The sequence below is a fragment of the Camelus bactrianus genome, chromosome 3, assembly GCF_048773025.1.
Source record: "Camelus bactrianus isolate YW-2024 breed Bactrian camel chromosome 3, ASM4877302v1, whole genome shotgun sequence".
Taxonomy (NCBI): Eukaryota; Metazoa; Chordata; class Mammalia; order Artiodactyla; family Camelidae; genus Camelus; species Camelus bactrianus.
In genome coordinates, this window is record NC_133541.1 from 8,902,472 (window position 1) to 8,929,356 (window position 26,885).

At 46.1% G+C, this 26,885-nt stretch overlaps 1 protein-coding gene across 4 annotated transcripts; it reads right to left on the bottom strand.

Moving 5' to 3' along the window:
• Window positions 1-729: 729 nt before the first annotated feature.
• CMBL (carboxymethylenebutenolidase homolog) lies at window positions 730-22,333 on the bottom strand. 4 transcript variants are annotated; one of them, XM_010957258.3, is made up of 6 exons: window positions 22,128-22,333; window positions 10,345-10,621; window positions 7,857-7,964; window positions 4,258-4,400; window positions 2,160-2,251; window positions 730-1,472 (listed from the first exon to the last, which is right to left on the bottom strand). In XM_010957258.3, exons 2-6 carry the CDS (start codon window positions 10,557-10,559, stop codon window positions 1,293-1,295), a joined length of 738 nt encoding a protein of 245 aa, XP_010955560.1. In that variant the 5' UTR covers window positions 10,560-10,621; window positions 22,128-22,333; the 3' UTR covers window positions 730-1,292. The 4 variants fall into 4 exon arrangements, with proteins under 4 accessions (XP_010955560.1, XP_010955561.1, XP_010955558.1 ...); XM_010957259.3 differs by having other exon boundaries at window positions 10,345-10,578; window positions 22,128-22,331; XM_010957256.3 differs by lacking the exon at window positions 22,128-22,333 and adding an exon at window positions 18,723-18,921.
• Window positions 22,334-26,885: the final 4,552 nt, after the last annotated feature.

Genomic DNA, 26,885 nt, shown 5'->3' on the forward strand with positions numbered 1-26,885 from the left:
GGGTGTGGGTCCCCGAGGCGGCAAGATCCTTCCTGCTCCCTGTCTTCCAGAAGGGAAGTGCCCGAGTTTCCCTCCCGGAACCCCAGCACCGACAAGAAATGGCCCCCAGCTGGCCACGCACACTGGGCTGAAAGTCCACCCACAACCCCATGGCCCCACCAGGGGGAGGGAGCCGCTGCAGGGTGTCTTTAGACACCACAGGGCTGGCTGGATGGATAGCCAGCTGGCCTAGTCATGAGGAGTTCTCCAGAGAAAGAAATTCTCTGGGCTGGAACTGAGGCTGTCACCTGGGAGAATGACAGGATTAACGGAGAATCAAACAGGATGCAGCTGGAGGAGGTGAAGTGGCTTCACCAGTGTAGACGAGCACCGTCCAACACGGTTCCCATAGGCCACCTGTAGCTCCTGAGGGCTTGACTCAACAGGTTCTACCAAGGAGCTGGGTCCTTGATCTGATTTCCTTTTAATCAATTTAAATGTAAAAGTCGGGGGGGGGGGGGTATAGCTCAGTGGTACAGCGCAGACATAGCATGGGCTGGGTACTGGGTTCAACCCCCAATACCTCCATCAAAAAAAAAGAAGAAAAATTAATAAATAAATGTAAAAACTGCAACTTAACCCTAGACCCCACACCCTTCTGGCTGAACACAGGAGAGACTTCTGATGCAGCCCAAGCCCCAGGGACCCCGAACGTCACTGTTTAAAAAAACCACCGCTAGGAGTCAGCTGGATGATGACTTCAATCCATCGTGTTTTATTAGCTTTTAGAAAAAGCCACAAATTCAAAAACTCAGAAAGTAAGTTTATTAGCTCGATATAATTAGGTCAACGGAACCCTATTTTAATCTCAGTATATCTCATAGTGCAACATACGAACATGACAAATCCACCTGTGTTAAGGCGGAGATGAATGTCCAGTCAAGTTGGGCTTTTAATCTACCTGATTTTACAGTTCATGCACTTCACGGTTTTGCCAAGTTAGTCAATTTAAAGGATTTCATTCAAGGCTGAGCCATCAGCTGGTCCCTGGGTAGACCTAGGCTTTTACTAAAAGTTAAGATATGACTCCCTCATCCAAATTCTTCCGGTACTGACCTGCCGTTAAAATTTTTATTTATGCCCATGATAAAAATGAAAGGACTTCATCCACTGACTTTGCCTACTGAATGTGTGTTTCAGATGGCATCATGAATTTCAGGATTCCTTGATTTATTTTTTATATAAAGTGAAAATTAGATCCAAGCAAATTTCTGGGTGAGAGCGATTTAGAGAAGGCTTGCACTTGGCCGTGGCTAGACATACTTGTTCAGCCACTCGAGTAAGTTCCTTCTCGCCTCGTCAATATAGGGCTTGTCTTCAGGCGAACAATCTTCTCTCTTGCGATGTACGAATCCATGCGTCTGCCCGGAGAACGTTTTAATTTGATATTCCACTTTGCAGTGGTCTTTCAACTTCTGAGTCAGCAAAGAGACCTGGTTCGCAAAAGATTTCATGATGATGTGATTTTAACCCTCTAGCGATATTTTCCATCCGCTGCATCTTCTCTGAATGCTCATCAATTTTTCACTTATAATTTTATAACTAACAGTCCCTACCTTTGGCGAAGGAGAGAATTCAGAGCGACAGAAAAGTGATTCAACATCAAGTATTTGAAATTGTATTAATATATTTGTCTATTAGTCAGTCTGTCCTTCAATCTATTCAAATACACAATATTCAATGTATTCAATACACATTTCAATGTATTCAAATATAAGTTGTTTGAAATTTATATTAATATAATGTATTGGTTAGGAATAACAAGAGTTATTTCCAAACGACTGCTTTTGAACCAGTTTCTTTCTGTTTTTCCCTTATCAATTGTGCTGGATTTAACAAAGCCATGCCTTTAAGGCTAGAGCCCTTATGATAACTGGTGGGTTACACTGGGGGGCGGTGGGGGACAGGGAGGCAGGGCCAACTTCTAAGCCCAGTAACCAGCCACACCAGGAGCACTTTGGGGTTACAATCCCCCTTAAAGTCCCCAGTGAAACTCACCTTTAAAACTTTAATGTTGAAAAATATTTGGAGCAAAAAATGAACCTTTTGGGCTGTTTTCCCCAAACTATTAAGTCATCTAATTCAACGTAGAGACGAAAAGAGGAAAGATGCCAACTTACCTGCTCAAGAGGAATCACAGCATCATTTTCAGCAAAAATGAACAACGTGGGGTTCTTTAAACTGTGCACATCCTCAGAGTCTTTGACGATGCCTGGGGAACCAGAAAGGGACACAAGGATCTGAGTTTGATTTTTCAAATGACAACATGTGTTTTGGGGGTTTTGTTAGTTTTCTTTTTAGCAATTTCACACAAGTGCCCTGACCTTATAAAACTGGGCTCAAAGAGGAAGTTATTTACTCAGATCATCCTCCTCTCCCCCTCACTCACTAGGAATCAGGCCATTAAATGATGGCTTTAGACTTTGCTGGCTGCTTGTCAGGTAAAGATGCATGTTCCCTCTGGACACATGCCTTTGCTTACCAAGAGGTGGTAACTTTCAGATCTGGACCAGTGCTGTTCTGGAAGTTTCTCACGGTCTACTCAAGCCCCACAGGTTCTGTGTCAAGGGTTTTCAGGCAAAGGGTGGAGCCGCCATGTGACGGGTTGTTTGTGCTCAGATGAGACCACTCGTGTGAAGTCCCTGGGCACAGCCCCTGGTCCTAGCTAGTCACTCATAACACTCAGCTTTCATCCTTCTAAAATGCCTTCAGAATTTTAGAGAGCATTTAATCAAGTGTGTTCAGCCTTGGGGATTCGGACAACTGTGGGTGTGCCGGTCCTATTGGAAAATAAGTAAAAGTTTTTTGAAATCTGTTGTCATTTTGAGATAAGAGGAGTGTTAAAGGAAAGCGTATTCTGGCACTTGTTAAAGATAGTGAGGGAGACTTTATTCAAGGGGACTACTGAAGGGGACTCAACCCCAAATCCAAGGCCAAGGAGCAGGGTGAAGGCCAGTGGATGGAAAATCACTAAAAGGAATCATCAAGGTACCGGGGATTCTAGCCAGATGACTTGACAGGGCTCTTGCTGAAGGCAGGGGGGGAGACAAGCCATCGAGGGTGGGGCGTGAGGGATCTGATCACATATCAGGGGAGGGGGGTTCTCGCTAAACTGACCCAGTGGCCTAAGGACACAGCCCACGGTTGGGGCCCACTCAGAAAAAAGGCTCACAGAAGAGTCTGGCTCAAGGGTGATCATAGAGTCCTTGTCAGTAGGTAGGAGAAAAAAAGGTATTCCATTTCCTGTTGGCAGTAAAGCAAAGCTAGGTAACCCAGGGAGCCTCCCCTTACCTGTAACGCCACTCTAGAAGGCAGGGAGCCACAGGAAAGGTGGCGACGCTCCCTGCCCTATTCTGTTGTGGCCACATAAGCGGCTGGACAGCGGTTTCATGCCCCAGGGCTCCGAGTCTCACCGCCCAGAGCTGCAGCCTGCACTGCACAGCGGCGGCCACCAGGGGGCGTGCGCGAGGCGTCCACTCCGGAGCGCCTTCTGCTCATTCACACAAAGGCGCTAAGCAGGCGGCCAATAATGGGTCGGCCCCATTGCACACAGTGGCAGCTGGCAGCTTGTTTTCTTTGTGTAAGTAAATATTTAAAGTTTTCTTTTTTAATGCTAAAAGTAAGTGAGGAACCATTAATTCAAATAAGAATTATTAGTACAATTGTGGAATATAAAATTATGAAAGAAAGCCAAGGTCAAATGCTTCCATATCATTAAGTAACCCGTTCCAATACGCAGACACAATGTTCTTACGTCATTGCTATGACACCTTTGGTTTGTTCGGCTGAAATGTTCATGTTGCTATTTACACTTTAGAGTGGGTCTTTCCTTCCCCACTTTATATTGTGTGCGCGCGCATGTGCACGCATGAGCAGTTAAGAATAATTTATATTTTGGAAAAATCTTTTCATAGCTGTTGCTCATTAAAATATTGCTTGGTATTAACCATTATCAAGGAAAGAAATGTTACCCCCTTCATCCTGGGTGAAGAAATTGAGACCTCGGGTTAGGGGACCCAGGTTCCCTCTGGTTAGGATGTTACACACCTCCACCTCTACCTTCAGATTTTTAAAACCATTTCCTTAAGAGGGGCCATCTCTGCAAGTCTGAGTTTTGTGGCACACCTGGGACCTTTAGCTTTGGAAGAGGCTTCTGGCCACTGTCACTCTACCACTCCCCCAGCTTTCATTGTGGAAAAATGTACGAGGCAGCTTTACCGTAGACCGACACGCCTGCCCTGACTTCTGGGTATTTCATCATTATGTGATGGACAGCAACTCCACCCCAGCAGAATCCCACGACGCCAACTTTCCTGGTGTGACACTGCTGTTTCAGATACTTTAAGACAGCATCAACCTCTCTAGAACAGAAAGAAAAGTTATTCAAGAAATCAAGAGATAAGTTTTGTGGCCCCTTAAAAGAGCGCTGGGCAGCAAGTGCCAATGGTAACAGGGCTTTCTCAACAGCGTTCCTGGAGATTCTGAGATTCCTGCTTTCAGAGCTCCATCCGCACCACCTCCTGCGCAATGACGAGTGATGAGTGACAGACCTCCCCGGCAGGTCTCTGCCAAGCTCAGCCTCCTCCAGCCCAGGGCTGCAGCAGGTTTTTTCTAAAACACAGATCTGACCAGCTTGAGCAACAGCCTTCCACGGCCTCAGGATAAAGACCAAAGGCCACAGCATGACTAGGACCTGATCCCGAGATCTGCCCCAGCAAGCGCCCCCGGCCTCCACTCTCTCCTCTCGACAGGCCGCAACAAGCTCCCCAACTCCGCCTGACTTGGCATTCCCTCTGCCTCACACCCTAACTCTGCATTGCTTAGCCCCTCCGTGTCCAAAAGGCAAAGCAGTATTTGGAAAGCCTCGAGGATGACGCCAGCCACGAGGGGACTGAGAGCAGTGGCCCTTGTTCTGCAAATGGTTCATCTGCAAATTGGTTGTTTGGAACTCAGAAAGCTTTTTCAACTGGGAGCAAGATGCCAAAGTGGAGGTGGGGCTCCAAGCCCAGCTCAGAAGGTTCTTGTTTGATCTGATAAGGAAGAAACGCTGCCTGTTTGCAATTATTAAAAAAAAAAGAGAGAGAGAGAGAGAGAGAAATTCTATTGCACTTTCTTTTCCTTTTAATAATAAGATGTTTTTGAACACATTTAAACATATGTGTCAGACCATTCTGTGTGCAAGTAGTTATTTCACAATGTTAGAAGAGCAGTAATTAAGTCATTCTGCAAAATAAAGTGGAATAAGCAGTAGTTTGGGTCATTTGGACTTTCCAATTTTTCTTGAATGCTTTGATCTCAAGAATAACTGCCTTAATTGCAGAGGACCAACAGGAAGAGGGCATTTCTATAAAAATTCTTTAATTGACTCAAGTGAACTTATCTTCACTTTTCTGGCTGGGTATGTTCCCTGCTTTCCTGGGAACGCTAGGGATGAGCTTCGGATGAACCTCCCTTCCCCATGCTGGGTTCATATACTTTGGGGGGCTCAATTCCAGGAGTGGAGTATGTGGCTCAGGCCTGGCCAATCAGAGCCTAGTAATCTCTGACCACAATGATTGGTTCAAGGATGGATTTGTGACCCAGTCATAACCATCAGGGCCAAATGAGAATTTTGCTGGGTTGCAGGGAAAAGAGCCAATGGGAGGCTGGAGCTGCTGCAGCCATCTTGCCTCCCAGAGGCAAACGCTGCCTGAGAACGGAGCCAGCATCAGATAAGGGAGCTGAGAGATGTTGGAAGGTTACATCTTGGGGATACCTTCTGAGCCATAGACCAACCTCTGCTTGAAGCCAGAAACTACCTCTTTTCAGTTCTATAAACCAACAAATCCATGACTGCTTAAGCAGTAAGCGTTCAAGATAGGTCTTCTTTCAAACAAAAGACACTTGACCAGGCGCAAGGATTTCAGTCTACTTTCCAAGTTAGTATTTCCATTTTATGTCTCATTCTGATTTAAAATGTGTGGCTCTCCCCCCGTGGAGGGGGCCCCTGGACTGCACTGATGCCTGAAACGATCACCCTGACTTGTGCTCACATGGCTTTTCTTCTGAATGTCCTAACTATTGTCCCCACCCCAGTCCTACACAAGAGCTGGATTTTGTATTCACATCACAGTCTCTCTGGTTCTCTCGTGTTTCTACTTCTAATTTACTCCTAACATCTTGTTTCATTTGGTTTTTCTTGGGCTTGCAGGTTGAGTCCCTGGGAGGGGGCCCTGGACATGGACAAACGTGCAGGAGGTTGGGGCCCCAGTAATCTCAGGGTCAACCCTGGGGAAGAGGAGGGAGGAGGCAGGATGCAGAGAGAGCCTGGGCTGTGGTGCCATCCCACACAAGTCCCAAGCAGCTCCTGGGGGAGCTCAGAGCTGGGGTGGCCCTTGAGGGTGCCCTGACTTGGGGTGAAGGAGCCAGGCCTTCCTACCCCTGCAGTGAGACTCCGCAGGATGGGACAAACTTAAGACAAGGTGCTTCACGTCCTAGCAGTGATCCCAAAGTCAGCCACTGGCCCTGGTCTCCGGCGGCGAGACCCTAAGGTTACTCACAGTCCAGGGTACTTGACAAGCTGCGAGCTCCCAGGGTGGCTCGTAGCATCTCCCAGACTGACGGACCACACGGAGACCAGAGGGAGACCCTGGCCTGAGCCACGAAGCACTGCTGCTCCACACAGGCCCCTGGAGAGAGGGTGGCCAGGACACGGGAGAGTCTGGCCACCCGTGAGCGTGGAGACCGAGGCGGGGCCGAGGAGCTAGGGAGCAGAGGCCCCTGCAGGCTGTGGGCAGAGGTCGGCCCGGGGTCCACCGGCCCAGGAGACAAAGGGCCAGCAGCCCTGCAGTCAGCCCTAAAGGAGCAGAGGTCCAGGGACCGAGGTGCCACAGACAGGGGGCAGGTTATTCACAGTTGCCCCACCTGGGCTTGGGGCACAGCTTACCAAACACAAGCCTCAAGCACATGGTGGGAGAAAGTCAGAACATGGGGGAGGACGGCGTCTGGAAGGGCACGTGGCCAAGGGAAGTCAGGGGCTGGTGCTGGGGGGGCACCTCTGCTCTGGGCTCAGGTTTTCTTGCTGAGGAGGAGTTTGGCATGAGAGAACATTCCTGCCGCCTCCCTGCTCCATCCTTAATCCTCCAGACAAAGAGGGGATCTGAGTGGCAGCTGAGAGCGCTGGTCCTTGCTTCCGGACTGGGTGCAGCCAATTTAATAAAAGGCTGCAATCCTAGGGGATTCCCGCCTTTTCTTCCCACCGTTCCCCGACCCCTGGCAAGACAGCAGTCCTGGTCTGGTGGGTCTGGTCTAAAGACCCATGGCTTCCCAGGGGGAAGGGGGCTGGGGTAGGGAGTGGCCCATGGGGCCTCAGAACAAAAGCCGCAGTTTCCAATCAGTGGCATGCAGGTGGGGCTGGCATCTTCTTTACTGTCTCTTCTCTGTCCACTGTCTCAGCTGGCCCTGCAGCCGGGAGGGGAAGGAAGGACTGTTGATCTCTGGACCCTGGGGCCCAATTTCAAGGAAAATCAAGCCCCGCTGGTACTTCCACGAAGCTCCTCCACATCGGTGCCACAAAGACTTTCCCAGAGAGGGAAACAAATGAGCTTGCTGGCCAGCAGGACGCTTGTTGGTACATAAACTGAGCTAAGTAAATAAAACATGTTTCCTTTATGTCTCAGGGAGGACTCCATTAGCTGTGACCTCAAAGTCCTACGTGCAGGGAGGGTGGGGTGGGTGTCTGAACTCCAAAGCCCGCCCCTCCTCTCCCCCCGGCCCCCGCTTCCCGGTGCCCGGGGCACCACTAACACAGCCCCGCTGGAAATGTATTTGTAACTTACCTATCGATCTTTCTGGCATCTTTTGTCTTCAACCACTCCGAGAAAGTGGACCTGTCCCAAGAGGGGTCCCAGGGCTCCTGCCCTACAAAGAAGTCTGGAACGATGGTTCTGTAAAACAAGGGCATGAGCTGACCTTACTTGTTTCGGAGCTGTTGGGGCTCGGTGTTTGCTTACATTCTTTAAGAAACTCACTAGGTTGACAGTTCTGGACCACAGGAACAGAAAAGTAGTCAATTGTGATCACGGCAAAGAGGCCAGCGGGCATCAGGCCACAGCATCTTGGATTTCACAACCAAAGGTGCATGGCCTCTGGCAGCCTGCTCAGAGCCCAGCCCATCTGACATGCCATCAGGCCGTGCATTCTCCACTAGATATGACACCCAGGACAAAGGTTCCCGGGTGGCGAGGGCAGGGCGGGTGCAAACAGGTCCCCCTCCTGCCCCTGAGGAGTTACACCTCTCAGCTGGCCTTTCACGTTAGCCACAGGCCAGAAGGGCACACCTGGTGAGCGCGGCCAGTCACCATGACCAAGCAGTTTTCTCCAGCCTCCGCCCAGGGTGCCAGCAGGGCACAATGTTCTGCCCAGAGGGTATGGCCTAATGCAGGTTCTAAAAGGGGAGGCGGCAAGACAGCCTGTGGGGTCTGTGTCAAACGCCATGCGCGTCCACCCGAGGCGTGGGGCCACACGCTCCTGCCAGAGACCCGGTTCCTGAAATAAAGGTCACAGCCGTGGATGGATGAGCACAGCTCCTCCTGCAGGGGTGGAAAGAACACTGAAATCTGGGTCAGAAGAATCTAAGTTTGGGTCCCAGCACTGCCTCGTTCTGGCCTGAAACCGTAACAAGTCGTTTAATCACTTTTAGCCTCTTTTTCTTTCTTTCCTTTTATTCCTTTGGGGGGGAGGGGTAAGTAGGTTTATTTATTTATTTAATGGAGGTACTGGGGATGGAACCCAGGACTTCAAGCATGCCAAGCATGGGCTCTACCTCTGAGCTATACCCTGCCCACTTCTTTTTTTTTAATTGAAGTGTAGTTGATTTACAATATTGTGTTAGTTTCAGGTGTACAGCAAAGTGATTCAGTTATACACGTATATAAGTTCTTTTTCAGATTCTTTTCCACTATGGGTTACTCCAAGATATTAAGTGTGGTTCCCTATGCTGTACAGTAGGTCCTTGTCATTTATCTATTTTATGTATGGTAGTATGTATCTGTTAACCCCAAACTCCTAATCTATCCCTCCCCACCCCCTTCCCCCTTAGCCTCTTTTCTTGATCTGAAGGAGACAGCACCACACACCACCCAATCTCAGAGGATTATTCTGAAGGCAAAACAGGTAAGTGTGAGAGGGCTTTGTAAACCACGAGCGTTTTGACTCATTCTTTTATGTTCCGTCTCCAGCTAAGGACCCACCTAAGACAACAGAAGGGACCATTCAATCTGCTGGTTGCAGCCGGCTGGTCTGGGGTGACCACACCCTCTGCCTTCCTGCCCTGGGAACAACGACAGTCCCACCTCGGCGGCGCTGCTGCCAGGACTCAGGACAATTGCCCCGCTGACACCCCAGCGCAGGGTCTGGCCGAGCCAGGAGGCAGTCAGGGCCGGCCAGTGTTTTTATTACTGGTCTTGCCCCTGGAAAGGTCAGGAGCCTCATCTTCAAGAAGAAACATGAGGACATGAAAAAGTGAAATGTCAAGTGGAGGTCGTCCTCTCTCGGGTCAATGCTAAACCCGCACCACAGTGGGTGTGTCGCCTTTAAACGGGTTCCTCTTTGCAGGAAAACGAGGTGTAGGTGCATCCTTTGATTTCCAGCTTCTCTTTTTGAGTAAATAAAGGAAATCGGGGTGCAACACACACAGAGCTTGCTGGGTGTTATGCTTTCTGAAGCTGGACAGGAAGAAACAGTCCCTCCCCTCTATCCTCCATGCTTTACTGAACCTGCTACCAACACCAAGGTGGGGAGAAGCAAACAGGTGACAACATTCACCAAAGGTGGCCATGGCCACACAGTGGGACAAAGAGATAACTGTGCGAGATGAGCGAGGTCTCACTGTGAGGGTTCTGGAATCCAGTCTAATTTCGACCGGGCCATGACAGTTTGCGTTCAGACCAGGACAACATGGGTGCCCTGGGGTGAAAGCTGACCCCAGACAGAGATGCCTCAAGGGCCGAGTAATGGGTCCATTTCAGGTATGGGGAGTTCTGCCCCAGGTGTCCTGGACATCAGGAAATAACTCTCTCTGTGTCCAGTGAGTCTACAGGGCCAGCCACTCGGAAGCCCAGGGGTTGGGCTGGGAGCAGCTGGCCACCAGTGGACACTGGCTGTCATGTGACATTCCCCATTGACCTGCACCCCAGAAGGGAAGAAAATAGATAACGTACATCAGAATATACACAGGGTTTTTTGGGTTCATTTCCTTTGAAGGGAACAAAAGAGACCGCAGAAATGTACACGAATTTAAGCAACGGAAAAGAATTTTATACGTACGTGTATCCATTTCCTGCGATCATGTCGGCCATGTACCTGGTGTTGGGCAACTGCCAGCCGAATATATCCTGAATGACAATCACGGCTTTGCCCGTGTCGACTGGGCACTTGGTGAGATAAGCCTTGATGTGCTCGACTTGAACTTCACGTCCCATCCCCCCATACTCAAGTCTGTGGCCAATGTCACACGGACAAGGATGAGCTTCGTTGGCCATTGGAGAGATCTTAGTTGGGCTGTAGAGAGAGACACAGGCCTGAGACTCCGAGCGGTGCAAATCTGAAGGTAAGAAACAGTAAGTAAACTAAAATCAAGAGTACAGAAAAAAAATTAATGTTAACTATGCTCCTAGTGTATGCATGCAAGAAATCAGTGACAATGTCTGCTTCTGGGTAATAAGGCCAAGATTAAGGCCAGTAAGAATCCATTCCTACCACAAACGCGAGAAATACAGGACTGCGTGGAACCAACTAATAAACGTGAAAATGGTGGCGCAGCCCCCAAGCCTGGGCTAGAGAGGAAGCACAGCCAGGCCAGGATGGCAGGAGCAGATGGGGGGAGCCAGGATGCTGGGGCAGGGCCAGACCCAGAGACAGGCCCTCGCCCAGCCGGTGCTTAGGATTCCATGTCCAGTGAGGCCTTGGGACCCCATGAGACAGGGATTTGTAACTGAGATCTCCCTCCACAACGTCCGGTCCCTTAAAAGTTCCTATTTAGTGGAGAAAATAATAAACAAACAACAAAAGAAAAAATGATAAAGAAAAACTCTGTCGACCAGGTCTAGGAACATGGTAGGGAAGATCAGGAAAGGAAAAAAGAAACCATAAAAGTAAGATAAAACTGGGAAATAAGTAATGTTAAGATTTTAACATAAAATCTTAAAAAACAAAACCCAACAAAAACAAACAATGCCCCAAATATGCACCATCCGTTTGAAGTAGGAAAACCTGGGCTGAGAAATTGGCTTAAGAGCGGACTCTGGGCAGTGAAGTCCCCGGGCACCTGGCAGAAGCAGGTGCCTGTCTACTTCATAGCAAGACTCACAATCCAGGCTGAAAACACATCCCACAAAAGAGAAGAGCTTCACAGGAGGAAGTGCTCCAAATAAACACTCCTCACGGTGGTAGGGGGAGGGGGAGGGAAAGGGAAGAGACCCAGACAAGCGCGACCAAAGGAACAGAAAGCAGGAAAGGAGAAGAAACAGAACGTGTAAACCAACCAACCATAAAGCGAGAAGTAATGCGGCTGAAATCAATCCACGTAAATGGAAATAGAGTAAATTCATTCTTTGAGACAGATTCTCAAATTAAAAAAAAAAATTTTAATCTAAAAAGTTTCCCCAGGAAAGGAAAAATGGAAAAGTTGAACCCAAAGATAAACACCTCTTCATGAGCAGTTAGAAAATACACAGCCTTTTCCAGCAAATGGAAAAGCTGTTTGGTGAACAGCTACCCAAACTGCCCGCAGGTTAACCCACAACACAAGCCAACAAAGATTTTATATATGACATGACAAATTAGTGCAGTGAAGAAATGATGATAAAAATTCAACAGGTTCTAAACCAAATCACACTGAAAACACTATGTACCAGAAGTTGAAATAGTGTGCTGTCACCTAGAGAAACAGTGACATCCCAGACCGTGTCGGAGGAAAGCACTTGTCCCCTACCCTCCCAGTGCAGCGGCTGAGAGCCTGCGAATTTAACTGACAAAAGTCAGATGAGCAGGAGAAAAAACCCACTGCTGTTATTGATGTTTTTAATTTTACATACACAGGAGCTTTGCAGAAAAGAAGTGAAAACCCAAGAAGCAGTTAGACTGGGGGCTTATATATCACTGTAAAAAAGGGTGAAAGTTGCGGAGAAGCGAGGAGGACACAGATAGGGGACATGAGGAAGATGAGGGTTGTCTCAGCAGTTTGTCCACACAGACCCGTCTCACGACGGCTCCATCTCTGCTGAGTACAGTTGCTCATGAGGGAGGGGGACCCATGCCCTAGTTTTAGGCAGAAAGGCAGAAAGGGGGAGGGAAAAGCCCTTCCTGCATCTGCTGTTTGCCAGTTGCCTTCAGCTCAAAATAATCAACATCCAAAGTGCCGTATTTTGGGGATGGCATTTCTGATCTTCCTCAACTGCATGTATCAGACAAGAAGAAAGAATGGAAATAAAACTAAACATACAAATAAAGAAGCAAGGGTGAAAATACAGAATAAACCCAAAAGGAGAAAATAATGAGATGAAAATAAACAATAGAGAAAACAGAAAAAGATTAAAATCTGATTTTTTAAAGTGTATATCTATTTAATAAATTGAATTCATAATTTAAAACTTACAAAATAGCTCTATCAGTTAATCTTTCCAAATATTTAAGAAAGAAATAACATCAATCTTATACTGACATTTCCAAGTTCATTGTATAGAATCAGCATAATCTTGATAGTAAAGCCAGATATATATCATAAGAAAAAAATTCAAGCCAATATCTCTAAACAATATAAATCAAGTCTTTTTGAAGAGTCTTAATCAGCAAAAACACAGGCAAATAGAATAATAGAATCCAGTAATATCTAAAAATGAAAAGATATCACAAAAAAACTTATTTTAATCCAAGAATGAAACGTTGATTTAGAATTTGAACGTCAAAGTAATTTCATATTAACAAAGAATAAAGGTAAAAACATGTAATCATCTCAACAGTAAAATCTGATTTTTTGAAGAGTTATAAAACAGGTGTATCCTTAGCAAACCTGATCAATAAAAGGGAAAGAATGATAAACATACATATAACAACAAAACAAGATGTCCGATGAGAAAGTTGACGAAAGTAGATTTTTCCCTTTAAAGATCATGAAAAATTAGTATGAACAACTTTATGCTAATAAATTTGGAAACAGAAAAATATACGCAGAATAAAAGACAGTGAAACATTCCTAACTTCAAAAAACTCAATGGAAAAAAAAAAAGGTGGTGAGACAGCTCAAGACGAAAGAGAAATAAACCAAATGCACCGTGTTAAACTTGACTTCATTCTGGTTCCAAATTAAGAACGGCTACAAGAGATAACTGGGGAACCACAGAAAATGTAAATATGGATGATAGTTGATAGTATGAATTATTACTAATTTTCTAAGGTGGGATGAGAGTAGTCATGTAGAAGAAAGTTCTTATTTTTAGAAGATGTGTGCTCAAGTCAGGGTTGAAGTATCAGGATCTTCAATCTCCCCTCCAATCATTCATAAAACACTCATGTACAGACACACATAGAAACAGAAAGCAATTATGGCAAATTGCAAACAATTGTTGAATCTAGGTGATCAGTATAAGCGTTCCTTTCTTTCAGTTTTGGGGGAACAACATGGAACAGGGTAGCTGGAACAGAAAGATCAGGAAGAGAGTAGCGGGAATATTCCGCTTCCCAGAAGCCTTCTACCGAGGGAAAACCAAATCCTGTTTTTCCTGCGGGGGCGGGGCGTGGTAATTATGTTTATTTATTTATTTTAATGGAGGCACTGGGGATTGAACCCAGGGCCTGGTGCATGCTAAGCACACGATCTACTGCTGAGCTACACCCTCCCCCTAAAATTCTTGTAACAAGAATGGTAGTGGTGAAAAGAGAACAGTCAGGGTCTGGATAGATTTTGCAGGTGCAGCCAACTGGTTTTGCTGACAAATGGCAGCATAGGGTATTGGACAAAAAGGCGCCAGTGGTGACTAGAAGGTCTTTTGCTTGAACAACTGGAGGTGGATGGAGAGTCTTTAAATGAAAAGGGAAACTGCCGGAAGAGCAGGTTTGAGGAGACCGGGACTTCAATCTGGGCTCAAGAAGTTTGAAATCTATTAGATGCGCCAGGTGGACAGGGGAGGGGTCCAAGCTGAAGATGTGAATTTGAGAGTGAGTAGCCTACACAGCTGAACCTCACTTTTTGCAGACTCTGTGTTCATGAATTGCCTACTTGCTAACTGTATTTTAACTCTAAAATCAATAATTGCGGTGCTTTTGCATCACCCGTGGGTCTGTGTAAAGCAGCAAAAAAAATCTGAGTCACTGGTGTGCACGTTCTCAGCCACGGTCCAGCAAGGCTGTGCCCTGTCTTGTTTCGGCTCTCATGCTGTAAACAAGTGTCCTTTTTGTGGTCTATTGAGTGCCACATCGCTTGCAATTTTGTGCTTTTTGTTGATTTCATTGTTTAAAAACGGCTGCCACGGGCAGTGCTGAAGTGCTGTCCGGTGTTCTAAGCACAAGAAGGAGATGGTGATGTACCTTATGGAGGAAATACACCTGTCAGACATGCTTTGTTCAGGCACGAGTCACAGTGCTGCTGGCCACGAGTTCAATGTTCACGAATCAACAACATAGAATAAACATATATTGTGTTTCTTCCTACAGAAACACAAATGAAACACGGTTCAGTTGAGGGAAACATGACATGAGGCTCGCAGGAATCTGATGTATTTCTCCGCGGAGCAGGGGTCCAATAGCTGCTCGTTCAGCGTTCACAGAGATTTTACAGGACAAAACTCCAGTGAATGATGAGAATCAGCTGGACACAGTATTTATAGCCTTGAGAGTGAATGACATCATCTAGGGGTAAGAAGAGATAAAGAGAAGAATCCAGAAGATTGAGCCCTGGGGTCCTTCAACACTTGAGACTTCAGGGAGGTAAGAAGTGATGAGGGAATGAGTCTGAGAAGGATTGGCCAGTGAGAGGAGAAGAAAACCCAGGTGTGGTGTCCAGGAGCCTAGCGAAGGAAGGGCTTCAAGCCAGGGAGAGTGTAACGTATACCCGAATCACTTCCCAGTGCACCTGAAACTAACACAACATTGGAAATCAACTACACTTGAATTTAAAAAAAAAAGAAACATGGGGGAAAAAATGCGTATGCACCACAAAAAATAAACTTAAAAAAAAAAAAGAAAGGAAGGAAGCATGTAGACCCGCACCATTCCACGGGGAGAAAAGGAAGCAAGTAGACCCGCACCATTCTGCGGGGAGACCCGAGCGCTGCACACTGAGGGTGCCCACGGGGCTCTGCACAATGTGAGTCTTGCTGAGGCCAGAACGGGTTTGGAGGAGCAGGGTGAACAGGACAGACAGGCCAAGAGAGAGGAGAGCCTGGGAGACAGAAAGTACAGAAAACTCTCTCTGGAGTGTAGCCAGTCTTAAAAAAAAAAAAAGAGTGAGAAAAATGGAAGGAAGATACGGAAACAAGTTGTTGTTTTTTTTTTAAGAAATGTCAGCAGATTTGCATGTGGATGAGAATGGCACCACAGAGAGGAAAGCAAACCAAACCACTCTTGGGGGGGCTGGGGGAACTGTCTCTAGTGAGGGTGGGTGGGATCAGCACAGAGGGGGAGGCCACTGGCAGGTCCCCCACAGCCCCAGGGGGGAAGGCGCAGGGCGTGGACACAAACATCGGTGGGTGGTGAAGCCTGGCTGGAGACTGTGGATGCTCCTGTTTGCATCTGTTTCCTCAGAGAACTAAGCAGTCAACAAATGAGAGTGAGTGAGAGCAACAAGGAGGTTGGAGGGGACAAGAGAAGTGGAAGACAAAGGACCAGGGACAAGGTCGGGGTCAGCAAGGCCATGTCCCCCCAGCCAGGTCCAGCTGCAGGGTGCAGGCAGAAAGACGCAGTCAGATCAGACTGGGCTCTGTGAGGTCATTACCCGGGCAGGAGGGCACTGTGGTTCCTGGAGGGCTGGCAGGGGATGGACACCAAGCAACTCAGGTGGGAAAACACAGCACTGAGTCATGACCTACCACACACATCCTGTCCAGTGTGAGAAGCACAAGCAGGAAAAGCAAACTATTCGAAGAAAACAAAAGAATACCTTTTTCCTGAGCCTTGGAGTCAGGCAGAATTTCTTACATTAGACCCAAAAAACATGAACAACAAAGGAAAAGATGAATAAATGTCATTTCATTAAATATGTATGTGTCTGCTTGGGTTGCCACAACAAAACGACAGACTGGGTGGGGATTTAAACAGCAGAAATGTATTTCTCACAGTTCTGGAGACTGGAAGTCTAAGATCAGGGTGTCAGCATGGTCAGATTCGGGGGGGGGGCGGGGGAGAGAGGCAGAGGGAGAGAGAATAAGCTCACTAGCCTCTTCCAAGGGCACTAATCCCATTACGGGGGCCCCAACCTCACAGCCTCATCTAACCCTAACTACCTCCCAAAGGTCCGACCTCCTAATACCATCACATGCAGGGTGGGGGCAGTTACTGCTTCAACGTATCAACTGAAAATTGAACTGACTGGATATTTGATGATATGGAGAATCATTGTTATTGGAGATAGAGGGGCAGGGAAGGAGAAATAATGTTCCTGCAGTGATGGGGTTTTGTTTTGTTTGGGGGGGGGTTGGTAATTAGGTTTATTTATTTATTTATTTTAATGGAGGTACTGGGGATTGAACCCAGGACCTTGTGCAAGCTAAGCACGCACTGAGATATGCCCTCTCCCCAGTGATGTTTTTTTCCTAACAAGTCCTTATCTTTCATAGCTACATGCTGACGTTCGTTCCTACAGCTAAAAGGACCAGATGTCTGGGACTTTCCTAGTGGGTGGTGGTGGAGGTGAGGGGAGAGTGTCCAAGTGTTGACAGTATTGGAACTGAGTGGTTCCGGAGTGTCTTTTGTACTAGTCTTGCAACTTTTACACATGCTTGAGGTTTTCCACAATAAAAAGTTTTCAAACTTTCATTAAAATTTTTCACACTGTAAAAGTTTCCATTAACAAAGTTAGAAAAGATAGGGACTAAAAGAAGACACTATTCTCAACACAGAGGCTTTAGTATCTAGATAAAATATATGAAGAAGTATTAGAGATTAACAAGAAAAAGACAACCCCAATAGGAAAATGCTCCAAAGATACAGACAGGCAATTCACAAAAGGGTAGGCCTGAATGGTCCATAAACATACGAAAAGATACTCAACCTCACTGGTATTTAAGGAAATGATACTAAGAATAACAAGTTGCCATTTCACCTCTCGCAGACTGGCAATAAGTCTGTTAACACCGGGAGTTGGTGCCCAGGTAGGGAAACGGGAGTGTAAACTGATACACATTCTGGGAAACAGCCCGGCAAAGGCAATGATGAGCACACTCTGCAACTGGGTGTGTTCCCTAGAGAAATTCACACCCGTGCCTGTGCGTGTGCGTGTGTGTGTGTGTGTGTGTGTGTGTGTGTGCACTTGCGGTGGGTATGGAAGGGTGTTCTTGCCAGGATGTGGCAACAATTGCAAGCAATCTACCTGCCCATGGTAGGGGTAGGGGAGGGTGGAAATGGGATACACTGTCATTTATTCATTGTTGTGGGTTGAATTGTGTCCCCTAAAAAGATTCACGTCCTAACCCACAGAAACTGTGACTGCACCCTTATTTGGAAATAGGGTTTTTGCAGAAGTAATCAGGTAAAGACGAGGCCATCCTGGATGAGGGTAGGTGCTAATCTAATCAATGACTGACGTCCTTATAAGACAGAAATTTGGATACAGACACAGACACACAGGAGAGACAGCCATGTGAAGACACAGGCAGAGGTTGGAGTCATGCTGCTACAAGCCACCGCCAGAAGCTGGGAGAGAGACCAGGGCTCTGCCAACACCTTCATTTCAGATTTCTGGCCTCCAGACAGTGAGAGAATAAATTTCTGTTGTCTGAAGTCACCCAGTTTGTGGTAATTTGTTACAGCAGCCATGGGAAACTAACACACTCCTAAAAAGAATATTACAGAGCAGTTCAATGAACGAACTACATACATCTTTATCAATACGATAAATCTCCAAACCATAATGCTGTATAAACAATGATGGCTTTTTAATGCTAAGTAAATACAACCCCGCCAATAATATATATTTTGTTAACAAATACACTGTAGGAAAAGTATAACACATGGGAATAAAACACAAAGCCATGAGACAGTGGTCACTGGCAGGTTAAGGGGATAGAGATTGCTGGCTTTAATTGTATTTGTTACATTTTATCTCTTTAAAAAGTTTTGATTTGAAGTACATAGGACAAAATGTTAATATCCTGTAAATCTGGGTTAATGTCATTAATCTGGGTAAATCTGGATTAATAGCTTGTAAAATCATGTAATTATGGGTGGCTGTTACATTATATCTCAGACTTTCCAGAATATTCTAAATGTTCAAAACTAGAAATAAAATGATGAAATTTTCAATAAAGAGATTAAGAGCTAGTCATTTGATCAAAGAAAATCTGACTCTGTCGTTCATGGTTTCGCTTCCATCGGCCACATTATAGAACTACCGTCAGTAAGAGAAGTCAGCACAGTCTGGTGTCAGCAGCAGTACGTTCCAGGCCCCCCCCCCGCCCACTGTTGAGAACAGATTCCTCAGGCCGGGCTCTTACCTGGGCTGTCCTGTGAGGATGCCAGACCACGGGAAATAAGCAGCCTTGAATCAGACTCTTCCCACTTCACCTTCAGTGGATACCCACTTCCAAAAGGAACGTTTGCAGCCAAGACAGCCACTCTCTGGACTGATCCGGAAAGGTTTTTCTCCCGCAGAAAGGGCTGGTGGCAGGGGAGGCCTGGCGGTGCCACATATGAAGGCTGGACCCCTGCCAGAGCTTTCACGTGACAGGGCAGCCAAGCCCAGCCTGCGTGTGGACTTTATCCCCTCGTGGGCAAGAGCCTTGGCAAATGTACCCCGGACACTACCGACTGTACCATACATCAGTTTTCTATATCTAGGTTTCTGGATTTGGGCTCTTTTCCCTCCCAAATGACACACTTGTTAAAACCTAGTTTTCTGAAGTAAAATTATGACACTCATGCAGTTATAAAAATGAATTCATGGTCAGGACTGTATTTTACTCATATGATAGGAGGAAATAAGGCAGATGTTACAACTGGTTCTAAGAAGAAAAGAAAAGAGCACAAATTTACATGGAGTACAGGAATGTTGAGATGAATTGTAAACAGTGACAAAACAGAATTTTCCACAGGAGGGGAGGAAGCCAATCAATTCTCTACCAGACAGGACAGGATTCACAAACCTATTAGTTACCCCCGACTTTCATAAAGCTGCAAAGCAGCTCCAATACAATGAACAGGGCTAGGATCAGACAGCCCGGAAGGGTGTGCTACAGCCGATGGACACTTTTCCACTGAAACAGAGTTTCTTCTATGACATTATAAGTCACCGTGAATGGTAAGGTGTCCTCCTGTAAGGGGACGGGACTGCTGCTCTGACACGTACGGTGGGGTCCTCATAAAATGTACCAAGAAGGGCTTTTCTGTATCATGGCCGGTGGGCTTGGCAACACGTCCCAGCCACCCCGAGATCAGATCTGTGTCTCCACAAGGGACGCCTCCAGAAGTCAGGGTCCTCTTCATGACATCAGCGGTGGCCAGGACATGCTCCAGCAGAGGAGACCCTGATGGCCACGTTTTTGGCGATGCCACCCTGAATGCAGCACTAAAGCGCACGGTTCCCCCACAACATGCATGCAAGACCCCACACGTTGTGAGTGATTGTGAGCCCCATCCGCCACAGACTGACTTTTACAGTTTCTTGACAAAGATTCTCTCCTTGACCTACCGAATTCTAGTCAGGATCCTCTGCACTCTCTTTGCAGCTAAGCCCTGATTCTTGGGTTTCATCCTGTTTTAGTAAGACTCTTGCTAAGTTAGTTTAGCAGAACCCCCCACCCTCCATATCTGACCCGGTTCCTCATCCTTCTCCACCCCCAGGTGATGTCTGATCGCCCTGGCTTGTCTGCCACAAGAATCCTGTTAGGTCGGCTTAGCCAGACCCCCGTTATCCCATCCACTGACCCCCTCTTTTCCTTGGCTAGAAACTCCCACTTTTCCTTGTTGTATTCAGGGTGGATGCCACTGTCTCTCTCCTACTGCAAAATCCCACTGGAGTGGTCACAGTGGTCCTGAGTAAGGTCTGCCTGACCGTTTTTTAACAAGGGTCACAAATGAATAATTTTTCCTTTAACACCCCCCAGCCTTGCTTCACACAGCAAACGTCTCCACAAAATTACAAGTCAAGGCCCCTGGGGATCACTGGTGCATGTTTCATCTGCAGATTCCAAGGGGCTACCACACCCTCCTTCCTCTCCAAAGATGGACCTTCCTGGGGGCATTCCTTTACTGCATACAAATTTGTGCCTCTTGACTTCTCTTTTTGAACAAGTTAAAACATCTGACTGGTTTCCTCTTTAATGAATCAAATAGAATCTTTAACACATGCCCTTTTTTTTTATTTTTTAAAACAAATTTTAATGTAGGTACTGGGGATTGAACCCAGGACCTCGTGCATGCTAAGCATGCGCTCTACCACTGAGCTATACCTATCCTTGCCTTTTTTTTTTTTAATTGAAGTATAGTTGGTTTACAATGTTGTGTTAATTTCACATGTTCATTTTTACATCTGCATTAGAGTCATGATTCTGCCTTTGGCTCAAATTTATCTTTTAACTGGGTAACTGAACAACATTCCCCTTTCTCACTCGAGGGCAGAAGGTGAAAAACAGGTGGTAAAGTACGGCTGAGCTATCATGGTTTCCTGCTCCCATGCCCCCAAGCATTGAAATAACTCAGAAGTCAGACTTTCCAAGGCAAGGAAATTCTCCAACAGAAACAGAGAAACAGATTTTTTTTTCCAGAGAAAAAGATTTTGACAAGCAAAGGGGATTGTAACAAGCAAAGAAGTCTAGGAATGAAGTGCTGGCAGCCTCAGAGATTTAGAAATGGAAACCACCTGCAAGGACATGGAAAGTGACACTGGGAGATAATACAGGACCACGACGGTGGCTACAGGGCAAGGCTGGGGGCTTTCCTTTTCTGGGTAAACACTGTAACTTGCATGGCAATTGGTCAGCAGGGAAGGCAGGGTCCTCCTTATCCTTAGATGGTTCTATGAACATCTACGCCTCCAATTATTTTTATTTTTCAGTAATCATGCTTGTATTTTCCATAGGGCACCCAGTCTTGACAGCATTAATTAATTAGAAAGCTAAGCGTGATGAGGCCGGATTGGCCCGCCAACTTGCCCATCAAGCGGCTGCCTTTGGCCTTTTCTTGGACTGTTGCGAGGCCTGGATGGCATTTCCCTGCATATCCACAGGGCTTACTTCTCACCACCTTACTTTAAATGGGCTTTGAAAACAACAGGTGGCATTTCCATCAGCAAGTAACCCTAAATCGCAGTGCCCCGTGTTAGCAAGGCCTGGGAGAGGCCACAGAGTCGCCTCCTGACCCACATGGCTGAGAAGGGACTGTACAGTCTTTCCTGGAAGCCCGTATCCACCACCCAGGGCGTCACACTCCTAGACCCGGCACCTCGTCTCTTCGTGTCCATCCGTGATACGTGCTGCAAAATGGGGATAATGCTCTGGACGCAATACGTTCACCGCCCCCGCACCCACACTTGTATATTAGTGGTAAAAACCATACAGCCGAAATGCTCAACTGTAGGAAAACAGTCACAACGAGCAATGACACGGAGGAAAGGTTTGTGACATGGTGTTACGTGGGGAAAAGGAATACAACTTTATATACAGTATGATTTCAACTATGTTTTAAAAATATACTGGTAAACAATATGCCGAAGTGGGATGGCGGGGGTGGCTTTTCTGCCACGACAATGTGCTACTTTGAGAAAAGCAGGCGTAGAACATGGACTTTGACAGGTTCACTGCCTGTGCACATGGCGAAGGCCGCCTCCGCCTCCTGCAAAAGCACGCGCAAACGCGGGCAGAGCCGGGCTGCGGCGCGCCTGCGGGCGCGTGAGGCGCACATACCTCGTCCCGCCGCCGGAAGACCGCCGTCCTTGCGCGCGGGAGGCCGGGCCGGAGCGGGCAGGGCTGCAGCCCCGCGGGACCCGGGGCAGACCGTCAGGGGCGTCCGAGTGGGAGGCGCCTCCTTCCGGGACGGAAGTGGACGCGGTGACGGAGGGCGGCGGGATCGCGCGGGCCGGCGGCGGTCCCGGATTCCCAGCCTCCGGGAAGGCTGGAGCCGGAGGGAGGGGCGGGGAGGGAGGCCAGGAGGGAGGGGAAGGAGGCCAGGAGGGAGGGGAGGAGGGAGGGAGGGAGGAGGAAGGTGGGGGAGGGAGGTCCGGAGGATGGAGACAGCCCGCCTGTGAAATGTACATGTGTGCCTGGCTCCTGAGATCTGTAACTTATTATTGTAAATCAAAATGAGGCTATTTAAAAAAAATAAGAAATGATTCCATAGTCATACTTCACCTCCCCCTCATCCCTTCTACATATTTTGGTCACCTAAGATTGTGATAACCAATTCAGTTGGCTACAGAGGAAGTTTAAGAAAGGCAACAGGAAGAAATGTTGATTAGGAAAAGAACTGACAGCAAGAAAAGGACCCGCAGTATCCTGATGCCACGATAATTTAAGCAAAAGTCTTATGACCGGAGAGACAGAACCTTATTAATTAAGACATTTCTAATTGGAAAATGGGTGACTTCAGACTGAAGGTGACCTTTTTCTAAAGAGATCTTTTCTGCAGAGAGATGGTAAATCCATAATATAAAAAAGACCAGGGTGGTAAGGTTTGTGAGACTAATCTGTTAAAGGGTGATTTTCAGGAAAAGGTAAAATCCTGATGCTCACACAGATGTAAAAATGACAGTTGTTAAGGATTTTGTAATACTCATTAATTAATGAGAAAGCCAGGCAGGTGTTAAAACTGGTTCAAAAGAAAGCTTTTCTAAAAAGCGCTTGCATGTATGGAGTAAAGGAGTGTTGAAATGAAAATGCAGATGGAGGCAAAATGGGCATTTTTCACAGAGTGGGGAAGGAGGGCAATTAAACCTCATCAGCCAGAACAGAATTTGCTTGTCTATCATCTATCTACGACTTACAGGTTGTAAAATAGCTCCAAAATATTGAAAGACAAGAATTAGATAGCCTTGTGGGTGGAGGGGTGACCTCTAAGTTTCCATTAAACACAAACTTGTTTCTATAAGACTGTTCCGCAGCATCTTCCAGCATCGTGGAAGTACCACTTACATGGAAAGACTAGATGTGACTGATTATACATCATTTTCTCTATTTGCTAAATTTAGCTCCCCAAGCATCATTACTAAGTTATTTATTAACACATTAATATGAGGGATTTCATATTCACAACTCTATGCCTTGCCAAAGTTTGCTAGCCCGGTGTTAAATTTATGTATGTACTTAAAATAAGTTTTTAAAAAGTTGCCTCGGGATCAGTCTCAACTGGCAGAGCTGTGCTGTGGATTCGCATTTTATGAGGCAGGCCTAGATGATGAAATGCACCCTGCCACAGCAATCAAAAACAATTTATACCTGTTTTCCTAAAACTATCTCGCACATCCCTCCTGCAGTCCACAGTCTACACTTCGTCTTAACTTGCACCTTCCCCAGGAGCCTGGCTGGAATCTTCCTTGCCCTGCCCCTTCCTCCCTGCAGGTTTTCACACTTCGGGGAAGAGGGCTGCCCTCTCTCTTTCCATTTATGCAAATCCTTTCCAGCTTTTAGAATTCCTCTCCATGAAGATTGCTTAAGTGCCACAACTCTTGATTTTCCCTAATCTGTGCTCCTAAAAAAAGATTCCTTTGGCATTTTGTACTACAAACAGGGTCACTGGATCATGTATCATCTTCTAGTTGATGAAAACGCTGCTTTCACAAGTGTAGGAACCTGAAATTTCTCAAGGCAGAGGCTGTGACTGTTTTGCCCTTAAAACACCTGAGCCAATGCGTGGATACCTCCTATTCCTAACTCCTTACCCTAAATGGAAGATGTATCTCTTCTCTTGAGACTCAGGTTTCCTTAACTGTAAAATGAGGGATTACACTAGATTTGGCTCTGAAACTTTAGTGTGCATCAGAATCCCCTGAAGAGTCTGTTAAACCACAGAGTGCTGGGCCCCAAACACAGAGCCTCTGATTCAGGAGGTCCATGGGGGACCTTAGGAATTTATGTGTCTGACAAGATCCTGGGTGATGACGCTGATGCTCTTGGTCCAAGGACCACATTTTGGGAATCACCAGACCAGAATCACAGTGACGAGCAAACCCTCTTTGCTGACCATCAAAACCACTTAAGGAACTTGTAAAATTCAGATGTCCTGACCTCAGACCTACTGAACCAGAATCTTTAGGGGTGGCACTGAGGAATTCATATTTCAAGAAATCTCCTTAGATGACTCTTATGATGGAACAATTTTAGGACCCAGTTGAATTAGATAATTTACACAGGCCATGTCAGTGTCAATCTTCCATAAATTTATGTTACAGATTCAGCAAGAAAAGCCTGGCTGGAGGAGGGCAGGTGCAACTCTCAGGATAAAATATCCCTAATAGCTCAATCAAACTGGAAACATACAATAAAAGGGAATCCTAGGAAGTATAGCTCAGCCTAGCCCACTGGGCACATCAACAAACCACCCCACCGTACCTGGATACCCTCCAGCCCTCCCCACTGCAAAGGTGCAAAGGTTATCCTGCTAGAGATACGTTGGTTCCACATTAAAAAGAGTCCTTCATGTGCCAGTCTGAAACATCTGCAGTTGAATTATTTTACTGCCTTGGGATTTCTCCAAAATAATGGGTAGATATTTTTAAAAATATCTGAATAAGTAAAAGAAGTCACTGAAAGTGTTATCTCCCAGAACAAATTGATGACCAGCTCTAAACATAAATTCTTGATTCAATCTTAAAAGGCACAAAATGCTTACAACGCACAAAATGGCAGTTTTCATCTTCACCAATTTTAGTTCCAAACTCCTCTGGAAAATTCATCACACAAGTTAATACTTAACCCTGGCTCTAAAAAAAATTTTTTTTAAGTTCCATTTTTGTAGAAACTCAGCGTAAATGAATACTAGGGTTTCACAGAGTTCCTTAATAAATTAAAGAGCTGTGACTCAGCAGGATGACAGCTGGTTATCCCTCCAAGATTGTTTTATTTTTTATTATGAAATAAGGAACTCAATTCCAGGGACTGAGTGAACCCAAGCTGAATTAACAAAAGGGGCAAAGGCAAAGTTAAACAAGACTGCTGACTCAGCTCAAGCCCTGTGATTAACCCTGACCTTGAAGGCAAGGTCAGGAAAAGTATCCCATGGAACTGTTCCTCTAAAGAAATTTTGGAGCAAAATCAGAAAAAGTGCTGGTGTGTTTGAGAACATCTCCCAGCGATACCTGAGGGAGAACAGATTGCAGGTCATCTGTCAGGCTTACTTGCTCACCACCTACCCCGTGAACGCGCTGCAGGCAGTCATCTGGGAAAGCACTGAGCTCTGGGTGCAGAGCAGGCGTTGCTGCTGGAGGCAGGTCAGGGGGCTGGGTAGAAAAGACAGCTGGTTTCCAGAAGATTCTTCAGCCAGGGAGCCATCTTGTACCCCTCCAAGACAGAATGCCTAAATTAGCTTTCTTTTTTCACTCTTTACTATGAAAACTTACAAATATGTGGACAAATAGAAAGAAAAGCACAGTAGATTCCCACATATGCCAAACCTAGATAGAATTATTGTTACTATTTTGCTAAATTTGCTTCATTCATTTCTGTTTTTTTTTAATTGAAGTACAGTCAGTTACAATGTGTCAATTTCTGATGTACAGCATAACTTCCCAGCCATGCATATACATACATATATTCATTTTCATATTTTTTATTAAAGGTTATTACAAGATATTGAATATAGTTCCCTGTGCTATACAGAAGGAACTTTTAAAATTTATTTTTATATATAGTGGCTAACATTTGTAAATCTCGAACTCCCAAATTTATCCCTTCCTACCCACTTTCCCTGGTAACCATAAGATTGTTTACTATGTCTGTGAGTCTGTTTCTGTTTTGTAGATGAATTCATAGTGTCCTTTTTTTTTTTAGATTCCACATATGAGTGATATCATATGATGTTTTTCTTTCTCTTTCTGGCTTACTTCACTTAGAATGACGAACTCTAGGTCCAACTATGTGCTGCAAATGGCATTATTTTATTCTTTTGTATGGCTGCGTAGTATTCCATTGTATAAATATACCACAACTTCTTTATCCAGTCATCTGTCAGTGGACATTTATGTTGCTTCCATGTCTTGGCTATTGTATGTAGTGCTGCTATGAACATTGGAGTGCATTCATTTCTGTTTTTGCTGAAGTGTATGAATTATAGACTACATGACATTTCACCCTTAAATAATTGTGTGGTCGTCAGCCTCCAAGATGACCCCTAATATGCCCTGCCTCTGGGCTTTCACAGCTATGAGAGTCCCCTCCCACATTGTACAGGGTTGGTCTGTGTGATCAGTCTAATATAGAAATAGTGATGGTCTGTCTTGTCTGGAATTAAGTTACAAAAGACATCGTGGCTGCTTCCATCTTGTGTTCTCTCTCTCCCTCTCCCTCTCCCTCTCATCACTCACTCTGGGGGAAGTCAGGTGCCAGGTCACGGAGAGGCCCGTGTGGCAAAGAAAGCCTCGTGGACCCAGGCCCTCCAGCCCTAGTCAAATGTCAGATGATCGCAACCTCCCAGGAATATTTCAACGGCAGCCTCCTGAGAGACCCCACGTC